The sequence below is a fragment of the Hyperolius riggenbachi genome, chromosome 4 (assembly GCF_040937935.1).
Source record: "Hyperolius riggenbachi isolate aHypRig1 chromosome 4, aHypRig1.pri, whole genome shotgun sequence".
Lineage (NCBI taxonomy): Eukaryota > Metazoa > Chordata > Amphibia > Anura > Hyperoliidae > Hyperolius > Hyperolius riggenbachi.
Genome location: NC_090649.1, coordinates 238,941,994 through 238,957,382, shown reverse-complemented (window position 1 = coordinate 238,957,382; position 15,389 = coordinate 238,941,994). Strand labels below are relative to the sequence as shown.

The following is a 15,389-nucleotide window of genomic DNA, read 5'->3' as shown; positions in this document are numbered from 1 at the left end:
CTGAGAGACAGCAGGTCTGTGGGGCGCTTGCTGCTGCTGGATGCAGGCACCTGCTGCTGCCTCTGTGCTGGCTGCTGGACAGTGGGGGTGGAAGGCTGGGGGAAGGCTTCCTCCAAGCGCTCAACAAGGGCCTGCTGCAAGCTCCTTATTTGTTGCGCTGGGTCTCCTCCTGCAGGCGGCAGGAACTGGCTCAACTTCCCCTTGAGGCGTGGGTCCAACATCATGCTGATCCAGATGTCCTCCCTCTGCTTCATCTGGATCACCCTGGGGTCCCTGCGCAGGCACGTCAGCATGTGCGCTGCCATTGGGAAGAGGCGGGCCACGTCTGCTGGCACATCGACGTCAGTGCTGTCCTCATCCTCCTCCTCTGCCGCCTCATCCTCTCTCCACCCCCGCACCAACTCAGCTGCGCTGTGCTGATCCCCCTCATCAGCAGCCAGGTCAGGGACCTCCACCAAGTCCTCCTCCTCCTCCCCCTCAGAGGTGGACTGCGCAGCTGGTTGCCGCTCCTGCTGGTCCAAGGCTGCCGCTCCCTGTTCCAGCAAAGCATCGAGGGCCCTGTTCAGCAGAGAAACCAGGGGCACCCACTCGCAGACCATAGCATGGTCCCTGCTCACCATGTTTGTGGCCTGCAGGAAGGGAGCCAGCACTAAGCACACCTGCTGCATGTGCCTCCAGTCATCATCGGGGACGATGGACGGGAAGTTGCTGGTCTTGTCCCTTCTCTGAGCTGCGGAAACAGTGGCCAGGGCAAGGTACTGTTTGACAGCGCGCCTCTGTTCAACCAGACGCTCCAACATCGCCAGGGTGGAGTTCCAGCGAGTCGGAACGTCAAGGATCAGCCGATGGCGTGGCAGATCCAGCTCCTTTTGCACGTCTTCCAGGCTCGCACAGGCTGCAGCCGAGCGCCGGAAGTGACGCACAACATTCCTTGCCGTTTCCAGCAGTTCGCCCATCCCCTGGTAGGTGCGCAGGAACTTCTGCACCACCAGGTTCAGCACGTGGGCAAGACAGGGGATGTGGGTCAGGTTTCCCCTGTCTATTGCGGCAACCAGATTGGCCCCATTGTCGGCCACCACCTCTCCGACTCTGAGGCCTCTGGGGGTCAGCCAAATCCTCTCCTGCTCCTGGAGTTTGGCCAACACATGGGTTGCCGTCAGCTTGGTCTTCCCAAGGCTGACCAAGTGCAGCAGCGCTTGGCAGTGGCGGGCCTTCACGCAGCTGCTGAGGCGGGGGGTTTGGCCAGGTGTGCCGGAGGATGGCAGAGGATCGGAGGAACCTGCTGCAGTTCCCCTGAGCCTGCGGGGTGGCACCACCCACTGTGTTGCTGCTGCTGCTGTGCCCGCTGCTGCTCTCCCATCCTCACCCCCTTCCACCAAGCTGACCCAGTGGACAGTGAAGGACAGGTAGCGGCCTGTCCCGAAGCGGCTGCTCCAGGAGTCCTTTCACCAACCGCGTGCTCCAGCCCTCGCTCCACATTGGCCATCACAAAGCGGTGCAGTGCAGGAATGGCCTTGCGGGCAAAGAAGTGTCTGCTGGGGAGCTGCCAGTCTGGGGCTGCGCAAGCAAGCAGCGCACGAATGTCGCTCCCCTCCTGCACGAGCGTGTACGGCAGGAGTTGGGAGCACATGGCCCGTGCCAGCAAGCCGTTCAGCTGCCGCACGCGACGGCTGCTGGGAGGCAGAGCCCTAACCACCCCCTGGAAGGACTCGCTCAAAAGGCTCTGGCGTGGCCTTTTGCTGACACGGGAATCAGCAGACACAGCAGAGGAGGCCACTGAGGACTGGCTGCCAGAACAGGCCTCAGTGTCGGCGGCAGGAGTTGCAGAGGGGGGAGGAGCAGTGCGTTTCCGCACTCCTGCTGGTGCTGCTGGAGGAGCAGGAGGGCGGGTGGCTGCTGTTGCTGCTGCTGCTGCTGAAGGCTGTGCAGTGATGGGTGTGGTGCCACTGCCAGCACCAGATGCCTTCAGCCTCTGGAACTCCTCATGCTGGTGGAAATGTTTAGCCGCAAGGTGGTTGATGAGCGAGCTGGTGCAGAACTTTAAGGGGTCTGCACCTCTGCTCAACTTCCGCTGACAGTGGTTGCAAGTGGCGTACTTGCTGTACACAGTGGGCATGGTGAAATATCGCCAGATTGGTGACTTAAACATCCCCCTACGGCATGGAAGCGCTGCTGCCTGTCTCCCTGTGGTGGTTGGGGGGGGGGGGCTTGGGGGGCTTGGGTGCGGCTGGTGGTGGTACTGGCAGATGCTGCTGCTGCTGCTGCTGAGCCTGAGACACCAGCAGGCTGTGGGACCTGCCTACTGCTGCTGCCAATGCTTGCAATGATGCGCCTCCTTGCAAGGCCCACAAGAGCATCCTCCTCCTCCTCCTCAGAGCTGCTGAGGACGACATCCCCTGGAGGTGGTGGCACCCAGTCTCTGTCTGTCACCGGGTCATCATCATCCTCCCCCTCCTGAAACATGTCCTGCTGGGATGAGGACCCCCCAAACTCCTCTCCTGATGCATGGATGGGCTGCTTGACTGTCGCCACAGTCTTGCTGTCCAATCCCTCATCCCCCAAAGTGCCCATCAGCATCTCCTCCTCAAGATCGCCAACAACAGCAGACAATTTACTCATGATGCCTGGGGTCAAAAGACTGCTGAATGACAGGTCGGCGAGTGACGGTGAACTGGCCTCCTCCCCAGACCCTGCTGGGCGGCTGCTGCGAACAGGGGTGGTGGTGGTGGTGAGGGTGGAGGCCTCGGATGCAGAGCTGATGGCGGGCTGCTCATCCTCCGTCATGAGTTGCACCACAGTGTCTGCATCCTTTTCCTCAATGGGACGTTTCCGACCCGGCTGGAGGAAAATGGGAGCAGGTGCTACACGCTGCTGCTGCTGTGTCTCTGCAGCGTGAGTTGCAGATGCTCCTGCTGGGCGGCGCCCAAGGCGTCCACGGCCAGTGGCTATGGGAGGAATGTTAGCCACTGACGCTGCTGCTGCTGCTGCAGAACTGTGCATGGTGGCGCGCCCGCGGCCGCGGCTTGCCACAATGCTGCTCCCTCTCCTCCTGATTCCCTTGCTGCCCTTCCCCTTGCCCAAACCGCGCTGGCTGCCACTTCCAGACATCTTAAATGTTTTGGGCGTATAGACAAAAGTTTTGTAAAAGGGCGGGTGAAAAGTGGGGTACTTTAATGGAGTGGGTTGGTTGGTGAGGTGACTGAGTGAGTGTCCCCTAGTACAGTAAGTAAGTAGTAACAGTCAGGAAGTACAACTAGCAGTTACAATAATCAGTAGTAATCACAAGTAAATTTAGTGTGTGTACACTCAGACAGTGAGTGCACGCACGCAGGAGCTAGTAGCCTATGAACACAGTGACTGAGTGTCCTAGACTCCTAGTACAGTAAGAGTAAGTAGTAACAGTAAGTAGAACTAACTAATTACAATAATCAATCAGCGATCAGAAGGAAATGCAGTGTGTGGGTGTGTGTACACTCAGACAGTGAGTGCACGCACGCAGGAGCTAGTAGCCTATGAACACAGTGACTGAGTGTCCTAGACTCCTAGTACAGTAAGAGTAAGTAGTAACAGTAAGTAGAACTAACTAATTACGATAATCAATCAGCGATCAGAAGGAAATGGAGTGTGGGTGTGTGTACACTCAGACAGTGAGTGCACGCACGCAGGAGCTAGTAGCCTATGAACACAGTGACTGAGTGTCCTAGACTCCTAGTACAGTAAGAGTAAGTAGTAACAGTAAGTAGAACTAACTAATTACAATAATCAATCAGCGATCAGAAGGAAATGGAGTGTGGGTGGTGTGTGTACACTCAGACAGTGAGTGACCGCACGCAGGAGCTAGTAGCCTATGAACACACAGTGACTGAGTGTCCTAGACTCCTAGTACAGTAAGAGTAAGTAGTAACAGTAAGTAGAACTAACTAATTACAATAATCAATCAGCGATCAGAAGGAAATGGAGTGTGGGTGGTGTGTGTACACTCAGACAGTGAGTGACCGCACGCAGGAGCTAGTAGCCTATGAACACAGTGACTGAGTGTCCTAGACTCCTAGTACAGTAAGAGTAAGTAGTAACAGTAAGTAGAACTAACTAATTACAATAATCAATCAGCGATCAGAAGGAAATGGAGTGTGGGTGGTGTGTGTACACTCAGACAGTGAGTGACCGCACGCAGGAGCTAGTAGCCTATGAACACAGTGACTGTCTGACTGAGTGTCCTAGACTCCTAGTACAGTAAGAGTAAGTAGTAACAGTAAGTACAACTAACTAACAATAATCTATCAGTAATCAGAAGGAAATAGAGTGTGTGTACACACAGACAGTGAGTGAGTGCACACACGCAGGAGCTAGCTAGTAGCCTATAAACTGTGACAGTCAGTGAGTGTCCTACTCCTAGTACAGTATAACTACAATACTATTAGTAAAGGACAGCAGAAATACTGGTATAGATGAGAGAAATAAACAGAGGACAGCTGCCCACAGAGGCAAGGCCCCCCTGAGGCCTAAACCTGTAAGCTTGCAGCAGCTGCCTGTCTCTAATGTAACACACAAGCTACTAACTAAAATACAATGTCTATCTAACTAACAACAATATAGGTGTATATGGCAGGTGTAGGTGAGCAAAAACGCTAGGTAAATGATCACAATAGAGCACTTGCTAAGCCAAAGCACAAAGGAGCAACTCTCTCTCTGTACAAGTCTCAGGCAAGCATGGAGAAACGGAACATGGCGGCCGCTATTTATAGGGTAGGGGCTGGCCAGGGTCCCCCTCTGTGATTGGCTGCCGTCAGAGGGCCTGGGAGCCCTCTGATTGGCTCTAAGGACATCAATCTGGGCTATGACGCTATTCGAGCTCGGTACCGAGCTCGAATAGCGCCGTTTGCTCGAATAGCTCGAATAGTGAATGGGCTATTCGAGTGTACTCGGATAGCCCATTCGAATAGCTACAGCTATTCGGAGCTCGAATACCGAGCTCGGATAGCTGAAAAAGAGCTCGAATATTCGAGCTACTCGAATATTCGAGCTCTGCTGAGCACCACTGGTTATTACGATACAAATACTGCTTTGCCATCTCATATAACCCCACTCATTTTTAAAACCACACCACCTGCATAATAAAGCAACTTATTGTGCTATCTATAAACCATTTATTCCTCATGTTTACATTTACACGGTTTTTCATACCACAGTCACATGGCGCGCGTGCACAACCGTGACCCCTGCACACACGCATGCCCATGCCGCCCTTTACGACTGCTGCCCAAAGCCCGCCCAACACCACTTGCCACGCATGCACGGCAAGCACCCCTGATATGGACACCGTGGATGCAGTGACAGGGAAATTATTGTATAGGATGATAGCACTTTTTATTTTAAAATAATAACAGGTGAAAACTGAAAAACTGTGTATTTTTTCAATTTTTGTCTTATTTTTCCATTTAAAATGCATATGAGATGAAATAACTCCTGGGGGAAAAAAGCACCCACAGAAGCCTAGTTTCTCCCCCATGTATGTATATATCACTAAAGTTTCATAAGTAGCGATTAAGTTATTGCTGATTAAATAGGGGCATAGCTAAAATATCAAAACTGCTTTAGTCCATGGGGGGAAAACAGGTCTAGGTGCAAAGTTGTTAATAGATGTAAAGAGTAAGCTTTCATCCAATAAGCTTTTTATAGACACTATCCATGTCTCTTTAAATCTACATGAATAGAGTCTGAAGAATGCCTATTGGCTGAAAGCCTCATTTTTACATCTTTTAAAGTTAACCAACAAATGGTATCAGCTTCCTGCTATGAGTTTTACAAACAAACATCGATTCATATTTCTTTCTTTAGTTGTATCTGCGAAGACAGCCTTGCCACAGGATTAGTAACAGCACAATGTGCCTGCTGGGTGTGTCAGATTGCTGATTAGTGAAGGTCAGTAGCCAGAGTTGCAATGCTTTCTGTTCTTTGCCAATAAGTACTCATGTAGGCATGTGGGTATTACCGGGCATAACTTGGCAGGATCTACTTTTTGAGAGTGTACTGAAATATCCTACCACAGTGCTTTTACCAGAAATTGAGAGATACAAGTGTGAGATGTGAGAATTTGCTGCCAGTCATTTCAGAGCACTGCAGCCAAAACTGAACAACTTCCACTTTTGTGAAGTCTGGCTGCACAAAACTGAAAAAGACTTGCACTCCACCATCTTAACAAGGAAATGAGACTTGGGATTACAATTATAATTTTTTGAAACCTTTCATTCAAAGACCACTACAATGTAAGGTTTTCTTGCACTATATTCAGTTGTGCGATTGTCAGTGGCGTAACTAAGGAGCTTGGGGCCCCAGGGCGAGTTTTACATGGGGCCCCAAGTACTCTATTAATATGGAGCCTCAAAACCCACCAAGGAAAGGTGTAGTGTCAGAGAAGTGTAATCAGAGTAAGGAAACAGTTTGTTAAGGATTACCATTATTTAATGCACATATAGAGGAGTTCATAATTAGCATAGCACCAATAAAAAAGCTAATAAGATAAATGAAGGAGGGCCCCTAGTGGGCCCCTTTGGTCCATGCGGTCGCTACCTCTGCACCCCCTATTGCTACACCACTGGCGATTGTATTACTGATCACATCTTAATTTAGCCATAATTGGGTAACAGAATGCTACAGCTCACACAAATGATTTTATGCACACATCAACATGCCTAAACTAACATAAGGTAAACACCCAGCTCACTAAAAAGTACAAAGTACAGACTCAAAAAAGTATTCAAGTGGACCTGAACTCTTGCACAGGACAGAAGGAAAACATATAGAAATGCACCCTATATGTATTTAGAGAATTTTGCCTGTCTAATAATCTATATATATAAAATCGGATGTATGTGTGTGTGTGTGTGTGTGTGTATGTGTGTGTGTGTGTGTGTATGTGCCGCGATCACGCGAAAACCGCTTGACCGATTTGAACGAAACTTGGTACACAGATCCCTTACTACCTGGGATGATAGGTTCTGGGGGTCTCGCGGCCCCCCTGCACATGTGGGCGGAGCTACAAACAGCCAATCAGATTCCACCCATTCAAGTCAATGGAAAAAATGTAAAAGGCTGCCATTCTCACAGTAATCAAGCCAAAGTCCCCACACTTGGCACAGTTGGTCACTTTGTGACCGAGGTTACAAATCCAGGAAAAGTGGGCGGAGCATAAAACAGCCAATCAAATTTCAGCCGTTCATTTTAAATGGGAAAATGTAAACTGCAGCCATTCTTAGACTGTTAATCGCAGGGTTCTCAAACTTGCCACACTTGGTCACTGGGTGAATGCGATTAAGATTCAAGAAAATGGGTGGAGCCTACAACAGCCAATCAAAATTCACCTATTGATTTTCAAGGGGAATATTTAAACTGCTGCTATTCTTACACTGTTAATGGCAGAGGCTTCAAACTTCCTACAGTCGGTCATTGGGTAACTGGGGTCCAAATTCACTAAAGGGGCGGGGCCACATACAGCCAATCAGATTTCCTTAGTGGATAAACTGCTTCCATGCACACATTTTTGATGCCAGGAACCTGAAAGCTCACAAACTTGGTCATTGAGTGACTGTGTGTCAAGGTTACAAAAAGTGGGTGGAGCCAAAACAACTTTTACTGGGAAAATATAAACTGCAACCCTTCTTACACCGTTAATGGCAGGGTTCTCAAACTTTGCACAGTTGGTCATTGGGTGACTGAGATTAAGATTTTGGAAGGTGGGTGGAGCCTACAACAGCCAATAAAAATTCACCTTTTGATTTTCAAAGGGAATATTTCATCTGCTACCATTCTCTTATACTGGTAAAAGCAGATGCCTCAAACCTGGTACAGTTGGACACTGGGTGACTAGGGTCCAAATTCAGGAAGGGGGCGGAGCCACAAACAGCCAGATTTGTTTATTTTTCAATGGGAATATACAAAGTATTGATACCAAGGACCCCAAAGCTGATAAACTTGATAATTGAGTGACTGTATGTCAAGGTTAGAAAAAGTGGGCAGTGCCAACAACTTCATTTTTTACATTGCAGGGTTCCCAAACTTTACACAATTGGCCACTGGGTGACTGGGATGAATATTCAGAAATGTGGGTGGAGCCTACAACAGCCAATCAAAATGAACCTATTGATTTTCAAGGGGAATATTCACATTGCTACCATTCTTACACTGTTAGTGGCAGAGGCCTCAAACCTGATACAGTCAGTCATTGGGTGACTGGGGTCCAAATTCACTATAGGGGTGGAGCCACAAACAGCCAATCAGATTTGTTAGATTGATTTCAGCCATTCTGTTATTGGCAGGGTTCTCAAACGTGACACAGTTGGCCACTGGGTGACTGGGACTAATATTCAGAAAAGTGGGTGGAGCCTACAGCAGCCAATCAAAATTCACCTTTTGATTTTCAAGGGGAATATTTACATTGCTGACATTAATGCACTCTTAATGGCAGAGGCCTAACATCTGCTACAGTCAGTCACTGGGAGACTGGGGATTAAATTCTGAAAGGAGCGGGCCAAAAACAGCCAATCAGATTTGTTTAATTTCAATGGTGAAATGCAACTTATTGATGCCAAAGCTCATAAACTTGGTCATTAAGTGACTGTATGTCAAGATTAGAAATAGTGGGCAGAGCCAAAAACAACTAACTTTTTACATGGGGAAATGTAAACTGCAGCTTTTCTTACACTGTTAATGGCAGGGTTCTCAAACTTCACACAGTTGGTCACTGGGTGACTAGAATTAATATTCGGAAAAGTAGGTGGAGCCTACAAGAGCCAATCAAAATTCACCTATTGATTTTCAAGGGGAATGTTGAAACTGCAGCCATTCTCGCACTGTTAATAGCAGAGGCCTCAAACCTGCTACAGTCGGTCGTTAAAGAGAACCTGAACTGAAAATAAAAAGTCAAAATAAACATGCACAGGTCATACTTACCTCCCGTGCAGTCTACTCCCCAATCTCTTTCTCCTCTCCCGTGTCCCATTTGTCCACTGTGATCAATGGAATTCTCCGTCCTCCATTTTAAAAATGGCCATTACCCCATAACAGCTTCCTGCTCATCACACTGTTAAACTGTAATATCGCTCACTTGAGCCATAGGGAAACATGGACATTACCTTGTACATTCAGTTGTAACTGACAGCTGCTGATATATAACTGACAGCAACTGGTATATTTCAGTTCTGACAAAATATTGTCAGAACTGGAAGTGATCACTGTAAGGAGAAAATGGTGAGCTTCTGAGAGGAACTGACAGTGAGGTAAGTATGTAATATTCATTTGCAGCGACGTCATGTGTTTATTTTAAATAATTTTACTCACTTCAGGTTCCCTTTAAGTGTTTGGGGTTCAAATTCAGTAAAGGGGCGGAGCCAAAAACAGCCAGATTTCTTTGCTGGATAAACTGCTTATATTAGCACAATTTTGATGCCAGGAACCCAAAAGCTCACAAACTTGGTCATTGAGTAGTGACTGTGTGTCAAGGTTACAAAAAGTGGGTGGAGTTAAAAACAGATTTTTCTGGGACATTGTAAACTGCAGCCCGTCTTCACTGTTAATAGCAGGGTTCTCAAACTTAGCATAGCTGGTTACCGGGTGACTGGGATTAATATTCAGAAAAGTGGGTGGAGCCTAAAAATGCCAATCAAAAATCACATGTCACTTTTCAAGGAGAATATTAAAATTGCTGCCATTTTTGCACTGTTAATGGCACAAGCCTCAAACCTGGCACAGTTGGTCATTGGGTCACTGGGGTTCAAATTCAGAAAAGGGGACAGAGCCACAAACAGTGAATCAGATTTGTTTCATTTAATGGGAAAATACAAATTATTGATGCCAAGGACCCCAAAACTCACAAACTTGGGCATTTAGACTTTGTGTCCAGGTTACAAAAAGTGGGCGGAGTCAAAAACAAATTTCACTGGAAAAGTGTAAACTGCAGCCCTTCTGTTTATTTCAGGGTTCCCAATCTTTGCCCAGATGGTCACTGAGTGACTGAGATTAATATTCAGGGAAGTGGGTGGAGCCTATAGTAGCCAATCAAAATTCACCTGTTGATTTGCAAGTGGAATATTTAAATTGCTGCCATTTTTACACTGTTAATAGCAGATGCCTCAAACCTGCTACAGTTGGTCATTGGTTGACTGGGGTTCAAATGCTGGAGAGGGGTGGAGCCACAAACAGCCTATCTGATTTGTTTAATTTCTATGGAAATATACAAATTATTGATGCCAAGGACCCCAAAGCTCACAAACTTGGTCATTGAGTGTTTGTGCGTTAGGGTTAGAAAGTGGGCAGAGCCAACACCAGTCAAATACATACCCGGGCAACGCCGGGTCATCAGTGGGTGAAGACAAATACAAATTTCACTGAGAAAATGTAAACTGCAGCCATTCTGTTAATGGCAGGGTTTTTAAACTTTGCACAGTTGGTCACTGGGTGACTGAAATTAATATTCAGAAAAGTGGGTGGAGCCTACAAAAGTGAATCAAACTTCACCTGTTGTTTTTCAAGGGGAATATTTAATTGCTACCATTCTTGAACTGTTAATGGCACAGGCCTCAAACCTGGTACAGTTGGTTATTGGGTGACTGGGGTTCAAATTCAGAAAAGGGGGTGGAGCCACACACACCCAATCAGATTTGTTTCATTTCAATGCAGATTATTGATACCAAAGACCGCAAAGCTCACAAACTTGGTCAGTGAGTAATTGTGTGTTAGGGTTAGAAAAAGTAGGCGGAGCCAACACCAGCCAAATACATACCCGGGCAACGCCGGGCAATCAGCTAGTAATAATAATAATTTAGCCCCTCATATGTGATTAATCACAAGTTGTAATTTGATTCCCCAGCTGTGTCAGATGACTGTCACAGCAGAGAAACTAATTGGTAAACACAGGATGTTAGCAATATGTCTTCTTCCATGAAAGCAGGAAGTAGATACACTGCAGATTTTATGCAGGATTTGTATCAGCTATAATAAAGAATTGTTTCTCTTTAAAGGTTATTATGTTGTTGTGTATCTTTTAGAATTGAGAGGAAGTTCTGAACTCAGGTCTGCTTTAACAGGAAATCAGTTATATACCCATGTGTTTCATAGGATTCAAATCCAAATTCTAATCACTTGGTAATGCAAAATATGAAAACTTACCATCACATTTACATTAATAAGTTTATTATAGGGCTGTAGTTCATGATCCACAGCTACAACACGGAGTTTGACCGTATCTCCTGGTCTATAGGTCATTTTGTTTGTCTGTATGTAGAGAGAAATGTTCCTCCATATCGTCTCCAACATATATTCGGAGCTGAAAATCGTACCATTTTCCTGATATCCTTCTATGGTCAGATAGTACTCTGATGATATATTTCCTGTTAGCTGCAAAAAAAAAAAAAAAAAAAGGATGTGAAAGCAATTATCATGGCTCAGAATAAAGTAATCTATATGTGCTCAGAACAAAAAATTCCAATGCTGTCTGGTGTCAGCGCACACACATGGAAAAAGCATGTAGCTGCACTTATTCCAAATGTGTGTAAAGGGCACATGGAGAAAGGAATTCTGGTTACAAACCTTTTAGGGACTCAAACTCCCTTCCTGCTGTCCAGAATCAGATCTCCATAACCCCCCATACCACCACCTAAAAACACCTGTAATGATCCTATTGAGTATGTAGTAGGTCAAGTGACACGGATTCCCTTCACAAAGGGAGTGGAAATCCCTTAGGCCTGGAACCCACTGAAATCAGCAAACGCAAAACGCAACCGCTAGCGTTTTGTCTGAGCGGTTTGCAAGCGGATTCATGCGCGTTTTTGGTCGTGTTTTGCAACATTGTATTTTTTTCCCCAGCGGGTGCCTAGCGTTTTGCGTTTTGCGTTTTTATCCTGATTGGTCCTGTGAATTATTTTTCATTTTGTTACAGTGTGCTTAACCACAAAACGCTAGCAAAACCGCTCAGTTTAGGTTTTGCTGAGCGTTTCTGCTAGCGTTTCAATACTTTACATTGAAGCGCTAACGCTCCCAAAATGCTGCAGGTCCTGCGTTTGCGTTTCCGGGAAACGCAAACGCTCCTGTGGAAGTTGCCCCATCCATTAACATTAGCCCAGCGTTTTGGCAAACTGCTAGCGTATCGCAGTGCTGCCAAAACGCTGCCAAAAGCGCTCCTGTGGGTTCCAGCCCTTAGTCTGTAGATAAGGGGAGACCAGGAGCCTGATGGTGCAGTATATCATTAGGTGCAATATAAATACTGAATGTTGAGGGTAGTGAATACTACCACCGTATGTGCATGCGGAAATAAAACTGCTCCCGCTTGGTGTCCCGGATCCTTCTGGAGCTGCGTGGGCGCTCTCCTCCTCTGGTCCTTTCCACTTGAGGACTAGCCAGCAAGTAGTGGGGGATTTACACCTCATGTGGAGGTGTGGAATATTAACAGGAATAAGAATGTTGGGGAGGTGCCCAATATGTGTCATGTGCCCAATATGGGCACATGACAAACAGATAACCTTATCTATGGGCCGTGTGCGGCGTTGTCGCCTTTGGCACACGGCCCATAGATAAGGTTATCTGTTTGTGCTGACCCAAGGAAACAGGCAGAGATCCGTGAATTGTGTTTACAGCATTATTATTTTTGACTAATAAAAACTCCTTTTTTCCTTCTATGTGAGTCTTCATTAGAGGTAAGATAAGTCTTTTTATATATTTATTTGTATAGATATTTGTCCTACCCACCCTAACACATATATTGGGCGCCTCCCCAACATTCTCATTCCTGTGCAATGATCTTAATTTGCTGTGCCCCTCTCTCAGGCTCTTGTTTATGCACATATCGGGGAGGGAGATTGTCAGTGATTGTAGGAACCATGCCCATCACTTCCAATCAGCAAATAAGGGAAAGGGTGAGTGGTATGATGAGCAGCAGGATCTGTCGGAGTCTCAGAAGGACATTTATAGAAGATGGAGGGGCAGCAGGGTGGAAATAGAAAAAATAGAAAGTTCCTACATGTAGATTCTTCTATATAAATTACCATGACAACTGAAGAATTCCTCATGTATGCACACAAGCATGCTTCCTGGGTTTAACTGATCAAACTAGTTTTAAACTATAGAGATGAGATTAGGGAGGGCAGTACAAACTGAAAATACCCCAGGGGCGTAGCAAAAGCCATAGTAGCAGCTATGGGGCCCTGGAGCATAGGGGGCCCAGGCGGTACTAAATGTATTCACCATTACCTTTCTTGTGTTCCTCCACCCTCCGACTTTTGCCCCCAGTCTGGCTAATATATATATGGCAGACTGGGAGGAGGAGGCGGTTGGGATTTCCCCTGAGCGCATCCTCTTGTGGAAAAGGTATATAGACGACTTCTTGATCTTTTGGAGGGGGACGGGACAGGAGGTTGACGCATTTATAGAAGAAATCAATAGCATCCAACCAAATATCATCCTAACAGCTGAATGGGATGGAGAGAGTATCCATTTTTTGGACCTGGAGATTATGAAAAGGGAGGGGGAGATTTTGACTAGATGTTTCTTTAAACCCACAGACAGAAATGGATACATTAATGTGAAGAGTTGCCATCATCGGAATTGGCTAAAGGGGGTCCCTAGGGGCCAGTATGTAAGAGTAAGAAGGAACTGCTCTGATGTGGGGGATTATAATATGCAGGCTGAAGTGCTTACTAGGAGGTTTGTGGAAAAGGGTTATGATGCAGTATGGCTAAAACAGGTTCAATATGATGTAGCCAATATGGATAGAGGGAAACTCCTGGAGAATAGGACGACTGGGACTGGTGGGAATAAAATGTTGGCTTTACTAAGTGATTTCTCTAGACAATATAAATCTGTTGAAAAGATCGTTAGAAAGAACTGGCCAATTCTCACAAGTGACCATGTGCTTAAAAATGTATTACCATCTAAACCTTCCTTTATATACAGAAAGGCCCCTAATTTAAGGAATGCCCTAGTCCCTAGTTGTGTTGCACCCCCTGTGGCCACAAGTTTTAGTGGGTGGCAAAAACCAGGGTTTTATCCTTGTAGGGGATGTGGGGGATGTGAAAGGGGTTTGGGTGTCAGAACTGAAAATATAACATCTTTTGCGAATGGGAGGAGTTTCAAATTAAGGCCCTTTTTGACATGTAATACAAGTCATGTGGTCTATATGCAGGGCCGTTTCTACCACCGTGCGGCCAGTGCGACGGCACTGAGCGCAGGTCGGCAGGTGAAGGAAGGAGGGCGCAGGATGGAGGATACAGCTAGAGGGAGCCGCTGAACCGGTGACGCACGGTGCAAGCTGATTAAAGTACACCAGCGCAATCACCGTGCTTCCCACACTCCTCCTGGGTGTCCAGCGGCTTTCTACTTCCGCTCCGACGTCAACCAATGCGTGATGACAGCTGACGTCGGAGTGGTACTGCAGGCTAGGCAGAGAGAGAGGCGCCGATGGAGGAGTCCTGGTTTTCTTGCCTCCTGTGTGTTCCCCTGGTCGGCCCCTGCGTGCTTTCTTCCCCTGGTTGTCCGGCCAGAATGACAAGGTGAGCAAGTGGCCGGGTGTATGTAGCGGCTGCGGCAGGCCGGCAGCCACTGAACAGCTAGGGGATTGCACGGCAGAGCTGGGATCTGATGGATTCTGCAACCTCTACGCTGCTCCCTCACATGTGACTCAACCCTTTTTAATACACTGGCCAATCAGCAGAGCAGAAGGGTTTCCGCGTGATTTGTATCCTCTCACTGACATTCAGGAAACCAACACTTCTCCCGACAGAGCTTCACATGGCCACCTGGCAAGCTGCTCCTGTGTTCTTTCCAGTCAGTAGTTGCAGGAAAGGCAGACGATAGAGCACGCTCCTCTTCTATTCTCTCAGATGCCAGGGACCCTGAGGTTTAAAGGTCATTCATAGTGCAGTTGCATTAAGAATCCAAGCTTTCTTCCCAATGGATGGACCGAGCACACGAGTCTCTGCATACTGGTGCTAGCTGGGCGACCCTGGGATGAAAAGATCTGTGGGCAGCGTTTATTTGCAGGATGGAGGTCAAATTCCTAAGCAGGCTAGAGATAAATGACAGATAGAGCACCCTGGCTTCTGGGGTCACTAGTCAGGCAGTCAATGGGACAGTGCAGGATATATACATACATCCAGCAAGGAGATCAACTGCTGATGCTTACTTGCAGTAAGAACCTGTGCTATTGTGCTAATCATTTGATTGAAATTACTTTTTTGTGTACCAGGTTATGTTTGCAAGCAGATTTATTGATTGCAGCAATGTCCATTGCTGCTGATATATGCTCTCTCCCCTGGTATTTATGTACAACACATCTTCAAAAAGGTGCTCATCAGGCATACCTTTGAAAAAGCTGGTAAAATATAGATACAGCTGGTAAAATA

The 15,389-nt window shown here is 47.0% G+C and overlaps 1 protein-coding gene across 1 annotated transcript in view; it reads right to left on the bottom strand.

Annotated features, from left to right (window-relative positions):
- The window catches only part of LOC137504766 (CD109 antigen-like), a 128,878-nt gene that overhangs the window by 34,499 nt on the left and 78,990 nt on the right, over positions 1 to 15,389 (bottom strand). Inside the window, exon 28 of the mRNA XM_068233351.1 lies at positions 11,164 to 11,391. Within this exon, the coding sequence (XP_068089452.1) occupies positions 11,164 to 11,391 (228 nt within the window). The remainder of the gene's footprint in view (positions 1 to 11,163; positions 11,392 to 15,389) is intronic.